We start from the raw sequence: 23,016 nt of genomic DNA on the forward strand, positions 1-23,016 counted from the left end.
AATTTGAGAGACCCCGCTTCCTCCGACGGGTGCATTCCTGACCTGGATGACGACGCCGGCCTGGCTGCTCTCCTCACAGTCCCTCAGCAGAGTGTACGTACAGCGGCCGGGGAAGTAGTAGTAAAGGCCATCGAAGGTCTCGAAGTTGTACTGGCCCCACGTCCTGCAGGTCATTTCCCTTTCGAAGCCGGGATTCGGAACTGGAGACATGGTGATGAGGTGTTTGTGAAACCAATACAAGCCAGAAAACATTGCGGAGCAGGAAGCAGTCGCCACCCATCTCAATGACAGAGGAGGAGCGGCTGCGCCCTCAGGGTTTACCTGTCTGACATCTGTGCCCAGTGGCCTGATACAGGCTGCAGTCACACAACTCCGTCTGAATGCACTGTCCTCCATTCAGACAGGGGAAGACACACGGCCCTGCTGGAAGACACTTTACACATTACACTGCTGCTCATCGGTTGGAGCGTGAAACCCCGAGAGAGTGTCCTCCTCAGGTTGGTGAGACGAACCAACCTTCAAGCATATGTTACACTGAAACACATTGTTTCTACATTTTCTGTAAAAATGTTCCCTCTAAGCATAAACTGGATCCAACTAAGTGAGCAACTGCCCAAAGGCCCCAGGCAGCAGGCAGAATTGTATTATATTGGCTTCGAGCAGAATTTAATTAATAGCACTTTCTGATTGAGCAGGTCAATCAACAATGACCGTGTCAGGGGTCAGTAAACGCACCGCCACACGCCTAACAATGGTCCGTCGCTCTACACTAACAGCACCTGCACAGTGGGCTTGGAGCTCGTCAACCCGGGTCCCAAATGGGGTTTGAGCTGGGGGGATCAGATAAAGTCTGAGTGGGGGGTGAAACAAAGAGGTTCGTTGTTGTTAAGTTTGAATTAGACATTTTCAGAGAATTCCAGGTTTTGGTAAAGGAATCTGTTCTGGACCGTGAACATATTTACTCATGTTGTTTCGTGAAATTCAGCCATATGCAATGACTGTATAATTGCTGAGACCTCTGGACCTACCTGGAATCCTTCGCAGCGGTGACCTCAGGGCTTCCTTGGCCTGCCTGCTCAGCTGAGAAGCGTTTACTGGAGGCTCAGCTGGTAAAATGGCTGAACCAGATACTGACTGGTTATAGGCCGTCAACCTGTCTGATGGCTCCTGTGATGTCTTTAAGCTGGTTGTAAGCTCCATAGGTGTTACTGCTGGTGTATTCATAGCTGTGGCCCTGCCGGCTGGTGATTGGCTGGTTGTCACTGTGCCAGATGATGATTGATTAGGCAGAATCTTGTTTGTTGGTGATTGGATGGCTGTTAATGAGGTGGTTGGTGACTGGTTAGTTAGTTCTATCCTTGATAAAGAGTGGGTGGAAGTTTCTGTAACTAGGGTTGTGTTGACAAGGGGCTGAAATAAAGACTCTTGCGTAGTCGAAGATTTGCTTTCTGATGATGTTGTGGATGATTGTCTGGTGGATTCTTTCCTAAATGTTGCCTGACTAGTGGATGATTTTGTGCTGGAAGGTTGGCTGGTCGGTGCCGTGGTCATTGAGGACTGACTGGTTGGTGCCGTAGTCGTTGAGGATTGACTCCTTTGTGCCGTAGTCGTTGAGGACTGGCTGTTTGGTGCCGTAGTCGTTGAGGACTGGCTGTTTGGTGCCGTAGTCGTTGAGGACTGACTCGTTTGTGCCGTGGTCGTTGAGGACTGGCTGTTTGGTGCCGTGGTCATTGAGGACTGGCTGTTTGGTGCTGTGGTCGTTGAGGACTGGCTGTTTGGTGCCGTGGTTGTTGAGGACTGGCTGTTTGGTGCCGTGGTCGTTGAGGACTGGCTGTTTGGTGCCGTGGTCATTGAGGACTGGCTGTTTGGTGCTGTGGTTGTTGAGGACTGACTCGTTTGTGCCGTTTGGCGTGAGGAGGCTTTGTGGGTGGTGTTGTGGTGGGGGTGGTGGGTTTGTGGCCGTGTGTGGTCGTTGAGGACTGGCTGTTTGGTGCCGTGGTCGTTGAGGACTGGCTGTTTGGTGCCGTGGTTGTTGAGGACTGGCTGTTTGGTGCCGTGGTTGTTGAGTACTGGCTGGTTGGTGCCGTGGTTGTTGAGGACTGACTCGTTTGTGCCGTGCTCGTTGAGGACTGGCTGGTTAGTACTGAAGCCGTGGTCATTGAGGACTCGGATGGTGTCCTGGTCACTGAGGGTTGACTGGTTGTTACCTTAGCCGTGGTCGTTGAGGACGGGCTGACTATTGTTGTGGCTGCTGGTGACTGACTGGTTTCTGCTGCTGTGGTCAGTGACTCTATGCTTTCTGTTGCTCTGGCCCATGAGGACCTCAGGCTGGTTGCAGCTGTCCAGCTGTCCAGTGAGGGACTGTAGGAGGAGGTGTTGGTTTCTGACGCAGCAGCCGTCTGGAGTTGTCAGGAAAGAAAATGCATCTTAAATGACTTCATGCAACAGTCACAACCATTCATTTATACAATAATCACCTGATTCTACCGAACAATGTTTAATCGATTCCTCTAAGAGGAAATATTAAGTCTTATCATTTCATGTTGGGTGCCAGCATTGTTTGGCAACAACAGCAAAGAACAGATTTCAGCTCACAACAGCACAGTCTGATTCTTTTAATTAGTTCAGTGGGTTTAATATATTATCAAACAAACCTGCAAAAGCAGCTCAGTTATCCGATGACAGATTAGTAAAAAATTTAAGATTTGATTAAAACATCAGACACGTAGAAGTCTGTGTCTTTTCTGGGACAAGAATTCATCCGAGAATTAGCCAAACTGTAGCCGAACAGGGTGCAAATTAGTGAGGATGGAAGCGAGACAGTGGAGGGTGGACGTCCTGAATGACTCCAGCACAGCTTCCATCCCATCATCACCTTACTGGCATTTAGCATTTACAGATCTGAGCTTGAGATGTTTGCTGAAACAAGTGAGCGTCTACGCGTCGTTTGCTTTACAAACTGCTGCTGCAGAAGATGCAGACGAAGGTTTGAACAGGGGAAGAGGCACACGGAGGACCGGGTTAATAATATAGGTATGAGTCGGACATTGTTCCTGGACTTTGGGCCTGATGGACACCTGAGCTCTCAAACCAAGGCTTTCATCTCAGCATGAACAGAGCAGATGGTAGCAGTGAACAGTTGGGGTCTGAGGAGCATGTCACTATGAATTATTAACCACTGACCAGTGATGCTGAAACTTAAACACCCATATGTTACACTGCACTGACTGATCTGACATGAGATCTGCTTCTCTGACCTTTGACCTTTGCTGACAATCGCTTTGTTAGTTCGCTAGCTCGTATGGTTTGGACCCAATTCTCTTGGACAAAAGGCCAAACCTGACAACAGAGCCGCTATTTCTGCTGAGACTCTCTCACGGACCTGATTCTATGAATATGAAAAGAACAATGTCCGTTTCCAGTCTATGCATTCGATGATTTGCTCCGTGAATCTAAACGTGCAAGAAACAAAGTGAGGAAAGTCGGCGTGAGGTTGGTGCGCTGGTTCCCCTGCTCCGTGTTTCACTGCGAGTGTTGACTGTGTGTTTGCCGCCTGTAGCAGCTCCATCAGCATCAATGATCAATGCAGCTGCCTACCTGCTCTCCCTGGGAAGCGGTGTCCCATTTCTGCTGCTTTATCCTGCTGCCCCTGCTGCTGGGACAGAGAGAACAAGGAGCGGTTTGTTTCTGCTGCGGTTTTACCCCCAACAATACAAACCCACCACCGACCAGGACCCACCAAAACATCTAAGTTACAGCTGCTCCTGCAACTCATCGTCTTTTTAGTATTGATTAACTCAAGACTGTTTGTTTTCCCAGGTGCTTATTTTGTATCACAAACAGAACACTGTTATCAGTTGAGAAAAAAAAGTCAAATATTGGTAACTGGTGAATAAAAAATAATCATTCTGTTAATTTGTTATAAAATTATTTAGTGCTGGATTTAATATTTTAATTCTATAAATCATAAATCAAGTACCAGTAAAAGATGCTCTTCATGGTTTAAAACGTTTACTTGACCTTTATCCAAATGTCATAAAACTGTAAATAACTCACGTAAATTCATCCCAGTTAGAAACGTTTACTCTCTCAACAGCCCTGGAAAAATGTGCTGAAATCACAAAAGAAATGATTAAATCAAAGAGTGAAACGTTAAGAAGCTTGAATAAAAGCACGGAGAGAGACAACAAAGTATTAATGTGGATATTGATTTGACTCACCTTGATAAATCAGAATAAAATACAGCGATATGAGGTGAAGGCGTCTTGAGGAGGGATCCATTCGTGGTTCGCGGACCCGCAGTCAGCATCACCTGATGAAACCCCTGCAGCTGGACTCCCGCTGCTCCCTGCGCTGCTCCATCCGGCTCATCCCGAGCGGCCGCCGCGCGCCTCAAGAAGCGCAGCACCTGCTCATTAGCATAAAATATGCACGGGTGGGCGTGGCCGAGGTGGAAGCGCTCTGGATGCGAGACGCCTGATGAACACAAAGAGAAGCGCAGTCCGATCCAGAACCACATAGGGTCCGGATGAGTGAGGCGTCATGTCAGCTTTGCTTGTCAGACTGGTCAGGTTCCAATTAAACCATTTCAACTAGCAGAGAGTGAAAGCGCCGAACAGCGCCCTCGTGTGGTCAAAGTGGGTCACTGCATAAACTGCAGAAGAGGACAAAGCAGCAGAAAAAGCAGAAATTCACTGTCTCCTGGAAAACAGCGTCTCATTGTAACCATGCAGCAACTAAAGACATTTTAAATCAAACAGGGCAATAAATGTTTCAGTGAAGAACATTAAAATGCTGAATAGCTCAGGCGGTAAATACTTGTACAGTGTTGAAGCCTTCATTCAGGTTTGTTTTTTATTTCTTTGGCTCCTGTTCAACCTGCGGCATCGTGACCTCAACACAACACCTCTAATCCCCAACAGGAAAAAAAGCCGCACCAAACTTTCTGATCTGGTTGAAGTGACCCTGGTGTCACCGTCCACACAGACTCACATTTGCATTTGAAAGTCTCGTTTTCAACAGGTTCAGGAAACGCTTTCGTGTCGGGGTAAAAAGGCCTTTCACTCAAGGCCTCAGGGAGCCGAGCGGCTTTGTATGACCCAGGAAAGAAGCGTCTGCTTTCATAAATGGAAACAGGACCAGGAGGGACAGAGGGAGAGTAATTAACACACACACACACACACACACACACACACACACACACACACACACACACACACACACACACACACACACACACACACCTGGATATGGATAGCTGGTGCTTTGTTTTCTGCTGATTGAAGATGAATTAATTGTTTGCTGTAGCTGTTGTTCATGTAAGAGCAGACCACCGGCCCAGGATTGTGTTGACGCTGTGTGAAATGTACTAAGGTGCATCCGCTTTACCTACACAGGGCAGCACCACTCAATCTATCTACAAATGACAGCTGATCAACTGAAGCATCACCTGAACAAAAAAGTCAAGCCAAACATTTTCACCTTTGTGAAGGAGGATTTATTGCAGAAGAGTTACCGTGTTAGTGTTCACCAACCAACTGGCAGCGACGGCCACGTGAGACCCGGCCCACAGTTCAGGCCCAAAGCAGGAACATAGACAACAAAAAAGGCTCAACCTACGTCTGTAGGTCTGCGCCAATGTCCATCCTGACTTCACAGTGTCACAAACAAACTATACAACAAAGACAACATTAATGTGGCCATGAGATCCTGCGCTGGACCAGAAATTACATGAGCATAAAAAGGCAGCAAGGAATGTGAAACAGAGCAAGACAACATATCCTGGCTTTTATTTGGGAGTTAGAACAAAATGCTGGTCTTAATAAAGCACAATTCTGCTTAAAGCAAGTAAAAACAATGTGGTTTATCTAAAGGTTTATGCAGCAGGATGAAACCTGGACCTGTAGAAACCAAAGTGACCACCACTATGCCAACTAGATATGAAGAAACACTCAATACACCTAATACAAGGGCCAGTTGTACAGCCTAGTTCAGTCCAACACAGCAACTCAAATTATTCTTACACTTAACATGTTAGAATGTTCTTAAGCTGAAGCGGTCAGAAAGCTGATAATAATTCAGATGTGCTAGCCATCATGAACATTACAACACATTAGAACGTTAAGATAATTCAGGAGTAAACATATGGTGGAATCACCACCTGCTGTAATTGACTGTATACTGCAGGTGGAGTCATGGCACAGTGACAGACTTTATGGTGTGGAGCACTAACTGACTGCGTAGTGAAAGTCCAGACTAAAGAGGCTGTATCATAATTTCGAAAACACAGAAAATTAAACAAGCATTGACTAGTGGATGTACATGAAGACTTAAATTTATGGTATATCCACACTTGAAAATGTTGACACATTTAAAAGAAAATAGCTAAAGACTTTAAAATGTTGGAATATGTACAGTAGAGTCACACAAGAGAAAAAAGAAGCCATCAGTCAAACCTACAACCTGGGTGCATTTGAACAGAACCCTGTAATTGGATGTCAATTAAGTTTAAACACATAAACTAAGCCTTAAGTTAGATGTGGTTCCCTTTGTTCAGGAAATCTTCACCGTTTTTACTTTTAGGATTTCAGATGATGGAAACAGCACATTAACCAAAGGTCTCCACTCCAGTGCGAGTTAGTGAACTCAGTTTGGTCTTTGGATAGAGTGTCCTGCACACTGCCGGGCGTGCATTGTTATCTGGGCCGGTGGTTGGCCAGGAGAAAGTCCTTGTCTTTGCAGGTGAGGCAGAGCTTGAGGTTCCTGAGTGAACCGCCGGCAGAGTAAAAGGCCCAGACACCCATCAGGAACAAGATGACGTAGGTGGGGACCAAGCTGGCGACGTACTCTGGGTTCTGGAAGGTCTGCAGGTGTAAAGAGAGAAAATACATGATCTTATCTGTTTTTATTTTTAGAATTACCCAGATGTATAAGTGTCAAAAAATTGCCCTGACAACCATCTATACATGGTCATTTTTCATCTTTGTTTGGTCTTTAAGCTCACTCACCAGACAGGACACGACGAGGTGACTGAACTACAGCAGCCACCGCCCACCACTGCTGCTTCTCACAGGCATCAAAGAAAACAACGCCCCAGAACATGTGGAGCAGGATGATGGCCATGGTCATGAAGGCTGAAGGATGGAAACAAAACACTGTTATGTATGATAAGCCACAGGACAGATACAGAAAATACAAATATCATCTCACAAGAGCAGCTTTGTTTCATATCATGAAAAGAAAGAAAAAAAAGCAAGTAAAAAAAGTAAAATCTACTATTTAATAAATGGAGTTAGCATTGTTTCCTTTGAATTCAGGCTTGCGTTAATGTCATCATCCAAGTTGGCACAAGTTAGAATCTTTTATAAAACGTAGATCATCATAGCAGCAGATTAAACAGAGGTTTTGTTTGTGTGTTTCTTTGATTTGTAAATGTTTGGTACCTGAGGACAGGAAGTAGTGCTGCGAGTCTCCGTGGATCCCCACAGTTCCTGGCCCCACAGAATCAGCCAGGATGTTGACCACAGAGAAGGCGCCGCTCATGAAGCCAAAGCCGAGACCAGACACTGTCACAGAACAACAGACATCATTAACTTTACAGCTAAACATTTACACTGGCCATCGTGAACATTACAAGATTATTGCGAAAATATTTAGAAAGGTCCACAAAAACAGTTCTTCCACAGCAGATGGTTCAGTTAGCATTAGCAAAATCTAATCAGTATTTCAACATTTAATGTGCAGATCTCAGAAGCTACAGTCTTGTTTCTGGCAGACAAACCGTACCATAGGCCAGCTGCCGGATAGAAATAGGCATGGTTTCCTCCTGACTGAGGGCAAGGAGGCCTTCATTCGCTTTCCTGTGGGAAGAAGCAGATTAAAAAAAATGTAGTTGTGATGCTAAGCAAGAATACCTGCAGAGTGAGAGTTAGTGGAAGATGTAAGTAAATGTACAAATGTGACTGTTTCTGAAAGTCAGTCTCGTTTTAGCATTTATGTCTTTAGTTGTTGCTGTTGTTTTGATGCAGTTCAGACTGAGCACTAATAATACTGTCAGCTGTTAAATTTTAGCAGCAACTTACTTCAGTAGCTTATAGTAAGCGAAGCGGAAGATTTCCTGCAGCAGGACGGACAACACCACGCCGAAGATGAGGAGACCCTTCTGCTGCACGGCACTGTCTTTATTGCTGATCTGAACCGATATGAACCAAACCAGAGACGACAGCAGCAGAGACACGAGCCAGAAAAAAGCCCTGAGAAAACAAAGACCACAGTTGTGAGAATGACGCACTTTACACAGGCAGCTGGTTTATTTACATGTTTTCAGATGAGACCATTCCTACACTTACTGTTTTGCCTAAATTCTAGTCATTAACTTTTATTTTATAAGGTTTTAAACTCATCTCATACAGGACTGATTCTACTGACATTCGACTGAGGTTTTGTTTGTTTGGCACAATGCCATTTATTGACAAACAAGGAAAAGGTGCATCTCAGAGTCAACCTGACGGTTCAGGTCGTAAATGAGAAAATTAAGTAAACCAAAGAATTTAACGTAGGGAAGTCTGATTTCTAGTTTCTCAAATTCCCCTTTAATAATATTGTATTTACAGTGTGGGTGTTACTACATACTACTAGGTAAAGGATCAAATGACCTGTAACACCGATAACTGTGTATGTTTTGTTAGAGCCCGACGTCTGAAAGTAAAAGCTGTTAGCTGCAGCGTTAGCTTCCGTTAGCTAAACAGGCGGAGCGCTAGCAAGTAGCTCTTCTAAACACGCTTCGTAGTCTCCGTCAAACACATCGGTGACGTCGGTTTATCACTGCTGAAGCAAGGATAACATTTTAAATTAACAATCAGAAACAACACACTCACCCTGCTATGAGAAAAATGACCCTCAGCGGCTCCCGGGCGATAGTAAACAGAAACAGTGCGATGGCCGGACCAAAGGCGATGAAGGTGCAGCCGAAGAACACCGCCGCCGTCATGTTGGCTGTGATCGAAAGACGAGAGACTCCAAAAGTCTGGACTTCTTCAAAGTGCGACTCACTGACGTTTATCTTTAATTGTCCGAGCCGTGGCCTAGTAAAGCTGCTGCTAGTTCCTGAATCTTTCAGTGGATCGCAGGCTTGCTGTGACGTCACAGCACATCGCGTGATTCACAACTTTATTGACAAAGCTATTTTTTTGGTAAATTCTTTTACATTGTTTTATTTTCATTTCCAGTTAATAATTAATGACAATATTACAGTGACACTAGTTGTAAAGTGATGGTAAATGTTTTAAATGAGTAAAGCCATGTTTACATTTTAATGTTGATGATCAGAAACATGTACTTATTAATACAATAATAAAAAAATAAGAGAGGAATAATAAGGAAATTACATAATGTTTATATATTTATGTTTATTATATTTATTTTAATGCATGTTGCTATATAACCTCTCTCCTTGTGCTGGACACAAGTACAAGCACACAAAGCAATGTGAAACACGGCAGGGACTAAAATGATGTGTTGTGAAGATTCCATTTCTCTGATCTCTCCTTAAAACTTAGAGTTGAGCATTTTTCTCAAACCCAAGTCAGGGGGGAAAAGGAACAACTGTTGAATCCATGTCTTCTTCCGTTCCCTTTGTCTTCAGGTCACAGTCTGGTGAGACCTGTCAGCACCGTCACCACTTCAGTCACCGTTTGAAGAGCACACTATGATTTACGTCCACGATGAGAAGGAGGAGTGAAAAACCAGGCCGACGTCAGAGGCTGTTGATGACAAGGCCAGACAGGGCCTGCACATTTGTCCCCTCCACAGGAAGTGACCTGATGGTGTTGTAACAGCAGGAGCAGATAGAGAGAACAGGTTGAATTGATTTAACCTTTGACCCCTGATGGCTGAGGACCTGATCTGAAGAGCAGCAGCAGACAGACCCGTCCTTTGCTGTCTACTAAACAAGTTCTGTTCTAGTCCATGTCATGGTTCTGGGTCACACACTAGAAGTCTGTCATAGGTCTAGTGGTACTTCTAGAGAGCTAACAGCTAATGGGAGTCCAGCATCAGCACGGATGAGGAGAGACACTATGAAGCTCCATAAGGTGGTGCAGACCTTCAGCACCAAAGGCATCATCTTTGTCCTGTCAGTTGTCCAAAGAACGTCTTATCTCGTGGCGATGACACAATCCGCAATCACAAAAGCCATTCATTGTAAACTGTGTCTGGGAACTTTGGGGAGTGAAGGAGAGCCACAGCATGGTTAACCAATCTGTGCGTGTGCTTCCCAGCAGGCTACTTCCACCCAGAGTCACGCCCATCACATTACAATCAGAGGTCAATCACCTCTCCACCAACAGGAAGCAGTAACTCACTGTCCACCAGCGGCAGCGTCACTGGGCCTGATCAGAAAGGAGCTGTACACCTGTCAACCTCCTGCACTGCACAGCCTGGACACAGAAATGCTATTTTTCCTAGAAAGATGTTCATTTAAAGTATATCTATTATATCTATCTATATATTTCATAGCTGCAGGCTGTACACAGCTTTGGCTATTCAAAGCAGACGAACCACAGTCGTACAGTCGCCATCGCAGGGTTCTGCACGATGAGTGTGTCCAAAGTCACACACGGTCCCGAGAGTCAGGAACCCGGACGATACCATTAACGGGAGCCATAAAACAGCTGCCATCCATCTGGAATCCACATCCGGGTCCTGTCAATGTGTCCCCTGGCTGCTGATCAGCTCACGTCACAGCTCTCATGGTTTCCTCGTCTGAGCTTTGATGTGATGCTGACGACAAGCGACAGAATGGAGATTTACTGTTTAAAAATAAATGCCAGCAACAACCGATGAAAACTTTAACTAAAGGACATGATTGAACTGAACCAAAGTGATCAGAGGCGAATGAAGCAGCTCTGGCTTGTTGTTCATTCATAGCTGCTATAAAACCCATTTCATTATTCTGACGCTGTGAGAAGTCACCACTGAAAACCCCATCCTGTAAAAACCATACCACAAACTGAGCTCAGCCTCAAACACCTCACCAGCCAAATAAAACGCTGTAGGTTTGTGCTGGGCTCCTATGAAACAGGAGACGTTTCCTGTAACATGGATGAAAATTTATTATTAAGAGATTAAGAGTCTCAGACAAAGTCACAAGGAAGATGCTTTTGTGTAAAAAAGATACATTAAATATTTATTTAACCATTTTAGCAGTAAAGTCTAAGTATCCTTTAAAGCACTAGCTTCTACAGACTTACTGTCTTTGACGGCAGAGACAACAAGTTACACAATCAGTTGTGACTCATTTTCATTATAAATATTCACCCCTGCATCACATTGATGGCGTAAAAAGAGGAGGTAACATGTGGAGGAGTCCAGTTCCCAGAGATCACACTCATAAACTCATGATGAATTAGAAAGGAGCATCGAGGTTGTCACTGAAGTACAAGATGTAGGAAAACAACACGTCACAAGTTTTATGAAGCTTCAGCAGCCTCAGATTTTTATGGCTGAAGCGCCAGTGGGAGCTGATCAGAGATCAGACGGTGGATCTGTTATGTGGCAGGAACCTGTGAAGCACCAACCATGTCTGACTTGGTCTTCAGGATGCTTCATCCACAGTTTCTCAGTGAACTGTGATTCTGTGGCTGCCAGCTTCACTGGGTTGGTCTGAGCTGAGGGCTGTGGGGGCAGATCTTAATAATAATACCGGCGGCTCAGGTTTCATGAGCTGCTAAATTTAACGTACAGTGTCCTGTTAAACCGAGAGGAGATCTGAGCTGTTCTGTCCCACGACCTCACGACTTTATGGTCTGAAGCTGTGAAAAATCTCAAGGAGATGGATAAACAAACTTTGGCTGCTAATCTCAGCGTGTCCTGTAATGCAGGATTATTCATTATTTGAATCCTGTACGAAAGTCATAACGGGCCCTGACGATCACTTCAAACAAACCTTAAAGTCAGTCTGTTTCACCTGTTTGGACAAACTGACGTGAACTGTTGTCCAGCGACGACCCTGTGACATCACGACCTGCTCAGCAGGCGTCAGAGTAATGACTGAGGAAGACCTTCCTCATTGCTGATTAATAATTTTGTAAATGGGTCACAGAAGAGAAGTAGAGGAACATTCCAACTTTAACTGTTCTAATTTTATTACAGAAACTGATAATAGTAATGTTTATTTTGGATGATTTGATGATGACATGGACGTAGTTAGATTTTTATTGCTTCCTTTTTGTGGCTGGTTTGTACATTGGTCAACACACACACACACACACACACACACACACACACACACACACACACACACACACACACACACACACACACACACACACACACACACACACACCCTCAGCTCATTGGCCGGTCGCACCATTGACCCGCCTACACACCGACTCCTTTATAAATGCAGCTGACGTTGCTCAGACTGGACCTTTACGAGTTGTGACACCGTTGCGACACACTTTTAAATATCAAAATTTGACTTTTGTTGTCTCAACTCTGGGGCAGCTCTCTCCTCTGTCTTCACCAAGGAAGCGCCTGCACCTGATGGATCTGTCCGACCTTCCCTTCGACTTCTACGACGACCCCTTCCTGGGCACCGCCGGTGTGAACTTCTTCGACGACCTGGACGCGAGGCTGCTGCACGTTGGCCTGCTGACGCCGGAGCAGCTCAGTCAGCCCCAGCACGTTCCCAGCGCCGAGGCGGAGGACGAGCATGCGAGGGCCCCAGGGGGCCTCCGCCCAGGGGGCCTCCACCCAGCGGGCCGCTGCCTGCTGTGGGCCTGCAATGCCTGCAGGAGCAAGACCACGCGCGCCGACAGGCGCAAAGCGGCCACGATGAGGGAGAGGCGGCGGCTCAGTAAAGTCAACAGCGCCTTCGAGACCCTGAAGCGCTGCACGGCCCCCAACCCCAACCAGAGGCTGCCCAAGGTGGAGATCCTGCGCAACGCCATCAGCTACATCGCGTCGCTGCAGGCGGTGCTGAGGGCCGACCAGGACGACAGCTTCTACCCACAGCTGGACCACTATAGCGGCGGCTCGGACCCCTGCAGCCCTCCATCCAGCTGCTCCGACGCCACGGTGAGCAGAAGGACACCTGAATGCAGCACGAGGGGAAAACAGGACATGGAACTGTCTGTCTGATGCAGTCTGACAGTTCAATGTGTTCATTGTGCTTTGATTTTGACCTAAGAGGCCTCAGACAGCATGCTGGGTATTTGTCTCACTCACTGACTGATCTATTTCCAGGTGGGTTTCACTTCTCCGACCAGAAGCGAGGACAGTGCCTCCTCCTGCAGCCACATAGCGAACGGTTAGTTGGTCACGTCTGCACCCAATGTGACGCACTTTGCTTTGGTTCTGCTTTCTGTGTGACCGTAAATCACACGTCAAGTCCTCAACCCTCACATGAGCAAGGCAGCACCCATTTAGCCAAGCATTAGTCCTTTTTTAACTTACTTGCTAAATGTGACTTTTATTTTACATGTATTTTCATTTTAATGGCACTTGACGAACGCTTTGAGGAAAACCTGATGGTTGCTGTTTGCTGTTTTGCAGATTTCAGCATGGAACCGCTGCTCATTTCCAGCTTGGACTGTTTGTCCAGCATCGTACAGCGGATCAGCACAGACACCGTGTCTCCCCCCGGGGACAGCGTGGTGCCCCGGGGCCCGGCATCGCCTCAGAGCCCTGCTCTCTGAGCCTCAGCTGGACCCAACAGCATCTTTGAGCCGCTCTGACGCTCAGAGTCCATGAAGCTGCTCCTCCAACTTCCAGTGGAACGGCTGCTGAAGGAAAACACTGCAATGTGCCTGCATCCTACGAAAGCCGACCGGGGTCATTATGCACGTAAAACATAACGAGCCAAAGGAAGAATGTGCGTCCTTAGATTCTGCTGCAGATGTGAAGAAGGACCATGTTGTACAGCTGTAAATGAAAGACGCTCTCACACAAATACACAATTGATGATCGTACTGTATGATTGTTTTATATTATTTATGAAAAAATAATATTTTATTAAAGAAAATTTTAAATTATGACCTTATCTCCTGAGTGAATCGTTTAATTTAAACATTTTTTTCATTCAAAGCTTTCAAATTTGTGTTTTCTGTTTTGTTTATTTCAGTGATTTTATATTGGTTTGTCTTGTTTACATAATTATACAGTTTTAAAATAAATCTATTAACTGAAGTAGAAAATCTACTCAGTAAGTAATTAAATACTAAATAAGTAGTTTTTACATAATATGTTTAATATATAATAATATAATTCTATCTATATCTTAGGTGCAGATTAAGTAAACAGAACACACATTGGTTTATATTTACTACATGTATCTTGATTCCGTTTATTAGGAAGCTCTGGTTTAGCTACATTCACACCAACAGGCTGAAGGAATCCAGGCGTTTGATTGGCTGAGTCATCCTGCGGCTCCGTCTCCGGGTGCGAGCTGCCGCTGAGGCGCTCACTTCCTGCGGCGGCTGGCGGCTCCTTTCTTGCTACTGCAAAATGCAAAACAAAGACAGAGACCGAGTCAGATCTGCACAGAGCAGCCGGGTGGACGCCCGATAAACCGCTGGGAGCTGGTACTTACTGTTTCTGAAGCTCATCGATGCGGTTCCGGAGAGAGATGACCTGAAAAGACAGACAGCTGTGACTGAAGCGGACTGAGGTTCAGTCCAGTTACTGATCCAGTAACTGATGTGCAGTAAAAGATTTAGTGGCATCTAGTGGTCAGATCACAGAATGCAACACTCAGCAGAACCTCCCAGCAGAACCTCCCAGCAGAACCTCCCAGCAGCCCTGGACTGGGCTTCTCCAGAGCGGAGGACGCTGCAGTGAGACCACACACTGTTTCCGACTCCCACTGACCTCGTATCTCTGTCTCTTGAGCTTCTCACAGTGGTCGTACTTGATGACCTCGAGGTTATGCAGCCACTCCCACATCTCCTTCGCCTTTTCCCTGGGTGACACACACCGGCCACAGACATTGTGAAGCCCTCTAACAGCCGCAGGGCCCAAACAGAACCGGGCCTGCGGCAGCTTCGGGCCCTTTTACCTCAGCGTGTCGTCGCTCAGGCCGTCGAGGTTCAGCGGCTTGCACCTCTCGGCCAGAACCTTCTTCTTCTTCTCGCGTTCAGTCTGCTTCTTGCCTCTCTTGTGCTCGATCTGGAAACGTGCAGCCGGTTAGAACGCGCTCGCGGACAGGCGGCGTGCCGGCGGCGCCGCGTCCTACCCTCTGCAGGCTGCTGTAGCCAGAGCCCATGTTGGTCAGAGCGATCTTCTTCTTGGCCTCGTCCTCCGCCTTCCTGTGAGCGTCTGCCTCCTCTTTCCTCATGCGCTCAGCCTCGAGAGAACATTTGAAAATCTCATTCGCAGCAGCTGAAATGTGCCCGATGTCCTCGCAAATAAAATGTAAACGTGTTATAAGGTGCTCAACAAATACTAGAAGCAGTCCTGCTGCTACTATTACGTTGTTTATCCCTGATTGTCTGAGCATCAAGAAAAGCTAAAGACTGCTCAGCAAATATACTATTAACAAAATGTGTGTTGATGAGGTTTTGCAGACATGGTCCCATCGTTATGGGACTTTATGGAGCTCAGGCCCGGTAGCGGCACATGCAGCCTACCTCCCGTCTGGCCTGACGCTCCTTGTCCTGCTCCGCTCGAATCCTCTGCTGCTCGGCTCGCTCAGCGCGACGCTTCTCCTGCAGGAGCAAAACACAACAGGCCTGTGAGCATTTCTGCCTCAAAGGACCAGGTCCGAGGCCACTGGGCGGATGTGTGTTCATCAGGAGGAGCCTCACAATTCTCTCCTTGAGGGCGATGAGCTCCTCCTCCTCCTTTTTCCTGCACTCAAAGTGGGCGTCGATCAGCGACTGCAGCTCGTACAGGTCTTTGTTCTGGCGTTTCTTCTGGATGTCCTGTAACGGAGCACAGGGCGCCGCTGAGAGACGAAGCCGAGCCCTCATCACTGGACCTCACAGTGAAGCCTGCGTGGTTCTGCAGCCGCTTCCTTCCTGATACTCTCCTCTCTTTGGGCAGATACTCACATCAAAATCCACCTTCTCACCATCGGGGATCTTCGGGGCAGATGGTCTGTTGAAGATCATCACACAAATGAATCCCAACAGTGACTCTGAACGACGTGAGGAAGCAGATGAGGCCACACAGTAAACTCACTCACTTGAACTTCGGCTTCTCCTCTGGATTTTCAATGGTCCCAGAGCAGCAGGGAGAGAAGAGGGAGACAGAGAGACAGTCAGACACTGATAAGACACCAGAGGAGTCTCTGGTTAATGGAGGGAGATGAAGGATTTACTGTAAGTTGGTCAAATCACTGAGTGAGTCTTCATCAGTGTCGAGTTAAGTGTAAATACAGCAACATGGGTTGAAAACCTACAAATGTCTATTCAAGAGTCGGACTGGATTGTTGAGGAACTGCATGTGTTTGCTTTGTTGACAGAGAGGATTCCTCCCACAGCAACAATGACCCGTCTCCTTCCAGAGGCCACGTGTTTCAGACGGCGCGTCTGTCGCTTCGAAACTAAAGTTTCTGCTCTTAGGAGCTTTTTATCTGGAAACCGTAGACGACAAATGGGCAGTTCTGCAGTTGAGTTAACTTAACGAGCTACAGTAAAGGGTCCAAACAAAGCAAACAACCGTTGCATTTCCCAAACTAACAGACTGTCGCTAAGTAACGCTGACGTGTTGTACATCGGCAGGAAAAAAGTCTGGAGACACCAAAGTAACCAGAACCTGCTCCCCGTGAACCTGTACCATCCGCAGGTCTGTCTGAACTTGGCTGGTGGAACTGTCTCCAACCAGACGGAACCAGGATTCTGGGTTCACGGATCCTGACACAAACCAAAGCATGATGAGGTGTTTCCACGGCTTTTTTCTGCTCGTGTGCGTTTTCAGGCCACTGTGCAGTTTACACACACACAGTTAAGGCCACTGTCTATTCACCGTTAATCTGGTTGTGCATTAGTGTGTGAATCAGTGTGAGTACACTGTCATACTGTATGTGAACATGAGTGGATGCACACTGGGTTGGGGAGGTGTGTGATTAGCTCATCGCTCCTCATTTAACTAAAGAAACAGCAACACGGGAGGAAAACGCAGGCAACGTAAAGTGACTGAGCAGGAAATAGAGACTACCATCTTGGTCTCCCTCCTCCCCTGGCAGGACACATTCATGCAAGAGAGAGAAGAGGCAGAGATGAGCAGTGGGGCCGGAGGCCGCTGTGAGGCCCTGTTTGTCGCCAGCAGACGCAGCTAAAGCAAACAGCTTCATTCTGCCTCAGCGTCAAGTAAAGTGTGTGAAATGTGTGACGGAGAAATTCAAAAAGCACCTACCTTCCTCTTCATAGGCCTCTGCATGCAGCAAGCGTCCAAAGCAAGAGCAGAACAGAGATCATTAGTGGTGGACCGGCTGCTCTGCACATCCACAGATCCTCCTCATGCATCGTTTACCCACATTCACAAAGAGAGTCTGATCAGCCTGTGGCGGAGCCAAAGCAGCGGCGTCTAAGCATTAGTTCAACGTCGAAGCCTGACGCTCCTGCAGTGGCTCCGTAAATGCGTGGGCAGACATTCCTCCACAACACTCATTCGTCATCTACACACAACGGAAGGTGCTGGACGTCAACCACTGGAAGGTGAAGAGAAAAGGCGTTCCCATGACTCAAACTACCCATCATCCTCTCTGATTTGGCCTTTCTGATGCCAATTGATTGAAAAGGAGCCATTTTTAAAGAGAGGCCACAGCTGAGATGGAGCATTTAACTCATGTAGAGGCCGATTCTCTTCTTCACCTCTTTGTTTGCACATCTCATATTCAAATCACACGCCTGGCGGTGAATGATGGTAAAAGTGATCTGTCGCGCGCGTGAGCTGAAGGAACGTGATTACGTGAACATGTACAAAGCAAAGCCCACAGAGCTGCAGCGCACAACAAGAAGACACTTTAGTTTTCTTCCCGATGAAGAAGCCTAAAGTGCAGCACACACTGGCCTTGACTTGTGGAGAGATGCTGCACGTCGGAGCGTTGATGACACCAGATACATGACTAACACAGAGACTGAAGGGAATGTTGAACCCAGGCTGGTCCTCACCTTCCACTCACTAAACCAGGGTAGATGTTGCTTTACCCTATGATGCTGAAAGTCCTACACCTCTGGGGTCAGTGAATCCTGAGTGTAGTGTCTTATGTCTTCACCTGATTATTAGCATCATTTTCTTTACAGGGGAGGAACCAGCTTCAGTGAAGGGTGAGCACGTACCTTCTTCCTCACGAAACACCTGCTGTACCACCTTCTGTGGCTCTGGCTCTGGCTCTGGTTCGGGTTCGGGTTCAGGCTCTACCTCTGGCTCTGCTTCTACCTCCGCCTCAGGGGCTACTTCTACTTCTACTACCTCCTCCTGGGCTACGGCACGCAGCATGCACCAAAGCGCCGGTGGAGGGAGGCGTGGAAGGCCGTTAACGAGACCACAGACATGACAGAGCCATTAGAAACCAAGAGTGAGACATTACTTTAGTGACAGAGATGAGGGAGGACAGGCTTCTGGAGAACGGAGAGAGAAACACATGGTGAGAGGACGTCACCTGGCCTTTCACACAGGAGCTAGTTTGAACTGTTACAGTGGAAAACATGACGCTTACAGTATCTCAGCTACCGACACTATTTCTGATTCACCGTGAGGTCAGCTCCTAGTTGGACCTCCGGGTCGGTACCGGCGTCACTGGGATTGTTGTTGCATGTTTCCACCTTCACAGTGTAAAGCATGGCCATTGTGTGAACGAGGCCGGTGACAGTTGCACGGCTGCAGCGTGAACAGATGTGAACGTGTCACATGCCAAGAAAAGAAATGTAGAGACTGGGGCTCTGCTGCATTTTTTTCTTAACCATGTGAGAGAAACCTCACTCGTGAGGACACCCTCCATTTGGACGCGTTTGACCGACAGCTGGGTGTCGAACGACTTCATCGCGCTGCGTCTAAGTTTGTTTAACATTCATTATCTGCTACAAAAAGGTGCTTTGAACTCTTGGTGTGAATATGTGAATATTCACAAATTAATAAATTTTGGCCAGCTGTCAGTGTTCAAATGCATCAAATCAAGGGTGAAACAGGGTGAACATTAGTTCAGTGGTCAAAGCGTCAGATATGGAAGCGAGACGTCGTCTTTTACCTTCCACGTCTTCAGGTTTGGAAACATAGAGGAACAACAACAGCCCATTTAACATGTGGATGTAAAAACAGAAAAAATGACCTTCGTGATCCACCAACACATCATAACTGAGGTCGAGTCACAGCAGAGCTTAGGGCCTGAACTAGAAGAGATTATTATCTTATATACAACTGAATGGAAAAAAAAGACTAGATAGAATTATGGATGAACAGTAGAACGTCATGAGGATAAAAACAGATGCCAGGTACAATAAATAGGACACACAAAAAGAACAAAGAAAGACAAAACAGTCCTACAGAGACTCAATGAAGACAAATGAGAAAAACATAAACAGCCAGAAATGACACAAAGTGTTAAAAGGAAAATGAATTAAAACCCATCAAACACATAAACACAATAAACCTGGTTTCTCCCAGAGTCCATCAGGTAACATGTGAGTGGGTGTTACTTACCGTCCATCTGGTCCCTGAAACACAAAACAACAAGTCAGAGCTGACCGCTCTCATGCACCACCACATGAACCTGGACACGGCAGCGTGCAGTCGGGTCACTTACACTTCCTCGTTGTCAGACATGGTCACAGCAGACGTCACTCCTGACGGGACAACAGACAAAGTGGATGCTTGGTCACTTTGTGGGATCCGCTTTGCTCTGAGCTTGTTACACAATAAGAGACTCAGCATCTGAACGGGCAGAGTTTACACGGAACCCACCTAATCCAGTCCACTGAACCCAGTTTGCCCAGTCCACTGAACCCAGTTCACCCAGTCCACTGAGCCCAGCCTCATCCAGTCCACTGAGTCCACTGAGCACATCAGTGTTAGACCAGGGGACTAAAGTGGGACTTCAAGTCGGGTTTACGTGGAGCTGACCCAAACACCTGGTCCAGGACGATTTGAATCTGTGTGTGTTTGATCTCTTTTAAACTAACAGCAGCGGATGTTTTTGTTTATGGCCTCACCTAAAATCATTCCTCCCTTCTTATAATACAACTAAACTGTTGGGTCCATTTCTGCTCCCAACGCCACTTCATCGTCTACTGACTAGCAGCTCTGACAGATTCACATGAATGTGGTCTCACATGCAAACATGCGCTCTCTTCCAAAAGCGGACGAGGACCCAGTGGGAGGATTTATTCTATGTGTGACTATATCATACTCGATATATATAAAGTGTCTTTGGATGACTCCTTCGCACTCGGTGGTGGGCACAGCTGCAGGGGACTCGGAGGATTAGCTCTGGGTCAGATTTCCATCCATCAGCTGAGGAACCAAATAGCTGCTTTAATCCCTGAGCTTGGTCCAGTGGGAGGATCCACTGACCTCAACCATCCAATCAGCAATTGAGCCCTTTGATCGACTTACAGCCGGCAGCGGCCTCACCTCCGCGTGTCCAACAGACGCTCGGCACATACCGACACTTCAGCACGCTGTATATTTAGTGAACGCGGCGTTCCATGAGAAAAACGTGGCCCTGGAGTAGAAGCTCCAGTAGAAGAAGAGTGATGGAGCAGGTGAGGCAGCAGACAGGGAGCCACATCCTTAGCCGATCGGTGGATCAGACCGATGTCGAGCTCGATCGGATGAGTCCGAACAGCGTTTGACGGCCTCACACCTCATCACACATGCATCCATGAAACGTCCACATTGTGTTGAGGTTGTTTTACTTTAAGGATTCACATCAACTGTTGTTGTTAAATGGTCACAAAGACGATTCTAAATAGGTAAAACTTAAACGGGACGATTTCACTGAACACGACCTGACTCTGCTTTAACATCTGTCCTCCTCCTTTTATTCTCGTCATTCTACTGTTTGTATCCGTGATTAGACACCTCAAACATAAACCACACAAGTTACAGCCTGCGAAGGAGTCATGACGATGGCTTCCCTCCAACACAGCCAAAACCAACAAGCATCCGCTAAAAGAGGCAACAAACAAAAACCTGCTATGTGGAGGAACGAGTGACTTCAGTCCGTCGGTCTGTGGATGACTTACCTCAGAGCAGAAGAGAAGCTCCTCGGACGATGAAGAATGGGCAGCCTCCGCTCACAGAACAAGTCCTTGTGTTATACTGATACTTGAGCTCATCAGGCCCTTATTGGCTGGCGTGCGAGGTGTGTGTGTGTGTGTGTGTGTCTGTTTTGTGTGGACAAGGTGGGGGAGAGGAAGGGGGGGGGGCAGCCCTGACCCTGGAGAAGGAGATAGGTGACATAGTGCGGATGGAAGAGGAGGGTTCAGGTTCTGGAAAGGAGCAGCTGAGGAGCATCTGCTGCTAAATTTACAGCCATAGAAGGCTGAGAGGGGGGTTACACATCAGCCTGGCATCCAGACAATGGACGGACCACCAGCCACTTCATTAACCAGCCCGTCAGTCCAGAGCAGCACAATAATAGAACAAGCATAGAAGGGGACAGGAAGCAGATCTCTCCAGAGATGCACAGTGCGAGGTAGTGTGAGCAGGTTGATTCAGTCCGGTTCCGTCTGGTTCAGTAGGAAGTGGGAGGGTCTGTATACTACTGTACCCACTGTGCTGGTCCACGGTGGAGAGAACGTGGGAAGAGCCTCACAGATGTTAAAGGAAGTTTGTTCCACATTGGGCTGTTTGAAGTCAAGCCTGTGAAGAAAATTAAAGTAGATTTCATCAGGCATTAATCACTACAACAGCTCAAAAAGCTGTTCTGCTTGTGTTTCACCTGTGGACCAGCAGGTTCTGGAGCGATACCTGTCGTCAGGACAATGGTTCTGCCCATGAGTCATCTACTTAAATGCAGCATGAAGCCGACAGATGAAACCAGCCTGGATGTTTTCCGGAGCTGGATTCAGCTGGATCACAGCACAGCCTGCTTGTGAACAGCTGTTTTGTTCACAGGGGCTGGTAGTGAGACATGTTTGTCATCAGCTGAGCAGTGAGTCTCTCACCGGGCATTTGGTGGTGATACAAAGCATTTACAGTATTGTGTTGAGACTTATAGGATTGAAATGGCTATTAAAGGTAGGAGCCATTATAGTCTCTGGTGTAATGTGATAATCTAAGATGCTCCCACCATCACCAGAATGAACGTTTTCGCCAGTGATTGCAAAGAAGCTGTTTATGTCCGGGTCTTATACGTAGTAGTAGTGAGGAACCTCCACTTCCACAGGTTCCCTCAGATTTAAGAAGGTGTTAATCTAGCTACAGAATGTAACTATACAACTGTGCGTGGTTGGAAACAAGTTTTACATACAAAGAGGTTTTTAATCAGACCCTGAAATTTTAAAAAGTACATCATCATCATCATCATCATCATCATCATCATCATCATCATCATCATCATCATCATCATCATCATCATCATCATCATCATCATTATAATAATCTAGCTAAAACTCTGAACACTCCTCTGGCTGTTTGTCCCTCACTCATCATACTGTGAGCGTGATAGTCTGATGGATGGATGGATGGATGGATGGATGGATGGATGGATGGATGGATGGATGGATGGATGGATGGATGGATGGATGGTCTGATGAGTCTGATCAATGGATGAGGCTGATCGATGGATGAGTTTGATGGTTTAATGATGACCAGCTTCAGGTGAGGTCTTTCTCTGCGTAGACAGGAACATAGTTATTTTAGTTATTAACACATTTGTCGTGTTTTTTTACATGATCAAAACACATCTGGCACATTTACATTTAAAGCCTTGATGAACCTGGATGAAGGACAGTTCCCGCTCCAGCTGAGTGGCTGTTGTCTCCCCTCCCTCCCTGGGGACGGTCACCTCCCTCCAGGTAGCTGCCGGCTGCCGGTAGGGGCTGCACCTCAGCCATCTCAGGTGGCCTGGAA

General features: G+C 46.9%; 4 protein-coding genes across 6 annotated transcripts in view; 1 reads left to right on the forward strand and 3 right to left on the reverse strand.

Annotated features, from left to right (window-relative positions):
- otog (otogelin) overlaps positions 1-4,281 on the reverse strand; it is a 28,093-nt gene extending 23,812 nt beyond the window's left edge. The window contains 7 exon segments of the mRNA XM_055507545.1: positions 43-200; positions 322-423; positions 1,029-1,922; positions 1,925-2,399; positions 3,598-3,655; positions 4,057-4,111; positions 4,221-4,281. Coding sequence (XP_055363520.1) covers positions 43-200; positions 322-423; positions 1,029-1,922; positions 1,925-2,399; positions 3,598-3,655; positions 4,057-4,111; positions 4,221-4,281 — 1,803 coding nt within the window.
- A 1,193-nt stretch (positions 4,282-5,474) lies between these two features.
- Positions 5,475-9,159, reverse strand: LOC114852335 (gamma-secretase subunit Aph-1b-like). The gene is given in 7 exon segments (XM_029144653.2): positions 5,475-6,863; positions 7,008-7,032; positions 7,034-7,133; positions 7,443-7,565; positions 7,786-7,859; positions 8,082-8,252; positions 8,877-9,159. Coding segments are annotated over 7 exon segments (774 nt in total). The 5' UTR covers positions 8,990-9,159; the 3' UTR covers positions 5,475-6,695.
- Positions 9,160-12,362: 3,203 nt separating this feature from the next.
- Positions 12,363-14,034, forward strand: LOC114852392 (myoblast determination protein 1 homolog). Its single transcript, XM_029144748.3, has 3 exons — positions 12,363-13,077; positions 13,246-13,309; positions 13,555-14,034. The coding sequence occupies exons 1-3, from the start codon at positions 12,544-12,546 to the stop codon at positions 13,695-13,697; spliced, it is 741 nt and encodes a 246-aa protein (XP_029000581.1). The 5' UTR covers positions 12,363-12,543; the 3' UTR covers positions 13,698-14,034.
- A 279-nt stretch (positions 14,035-14,313) lies between these two features.
- LOC114852391 (troponin T, fast skeletal muscle isoforms-like) lies at positions 14,314-19,779 on the reverse strand. Of its 3 annotated transcripts, XM_029144740.3 has the most exons (14): positions 19,745-19,779; positions 19,642-19,655; positions 18,282-18,425; positions 17,356-17,373; positions 17,158-17,178; positions 16,184-16,202; positions 16,050-16,095; positions 15,804-15,920; positions 15,627-15,704; positions 15,233-15,343; positions 15,056-15,165; positions 14,869-14,959; positions 14,591-14,631; positions 14,314-14,498 (listed from the first exon to the last, which is right to left on the reverse strand). In XM_029144740.3, the coding sequence occupies exons 1-14, from the start codon at positions 19,762-19,764 to the stop codon at positions 14,462-14,464; spliced, it is 867 nt and encodes a 288-aa protein (XP_029000573.1). In that variant the 5' UTR covers positions 19,765-19,779; the 3' UTR covers positions 14,314-14,461. The 3 variants fall into 3 exon arrangements, with proteins under 3 accessions (XP_029000573.1, XP_055363526.1, XP_055363527.1); XM_055507551.1 differs by lacking the exon at positions 17,158-17,178; XM_055507552.1 differs by lacking the exons at positions 17,158-17,178; positions 17,356-17,373.
- Between the last annotated feature and the right edge of the window lie 3,237 nt (positions 19,780-23,016).

Source organism: Betta splendens, chromosome 3 (genome assembly GCF_900634795.4).
Source record: "Betta splendens chromosome 3, fBetSpl5.4, whole genome shotgun sequence".
Taxonomy (NCBI): domain Eukaryota; kingdom Metazoa; phylum Chordata; class Actinopteri; order Anabantiformes; family Osphronemidae; genus Betta; species Betta splendens.

Coding starts and splice junctions, on each gene's coding strand:
- LOC114852392 (XM_029144748.3), top strand. CDS start 12,544: ATGGATCTGTCCGACCTTCCCTTCGACTTCTACGACGACCCCTTCCTG. Junction 13,078..13,245: donor CCAGCTGCTCCGACGCCACG/GTGAGCAGAAGG, acceptor ATCTATTTCCAG/GTGGGTTTCACTTCTCCGAC. Junction 13,310..13,554: donor CTGCAGCCACATAGCGAACG/GTTAGTTGGTCA, acceptor GCTGTTTTGCAG/ATTTCAGCATGGAACCGCTG.
- LOC114852391 (XM_029144740.3), bottom strand. CDS start 19,764: ATGTCTGACAACGAGGAAGT. Junction 15,166..15,232: donor GCTACAGCAGCCTGCAGAGG/GTAGGACGCGGC, acceptor GCACGTTTCCAG/ATCGAGCACAAGAGAGGCAA. Junction 14,499..14,590: donor ATCGATGAGCTTCAGAAACA/GTAAGTACCAGC, acceptor TGCATTTTGCAG/TAGCAAGAAAGGAGCCGCCA.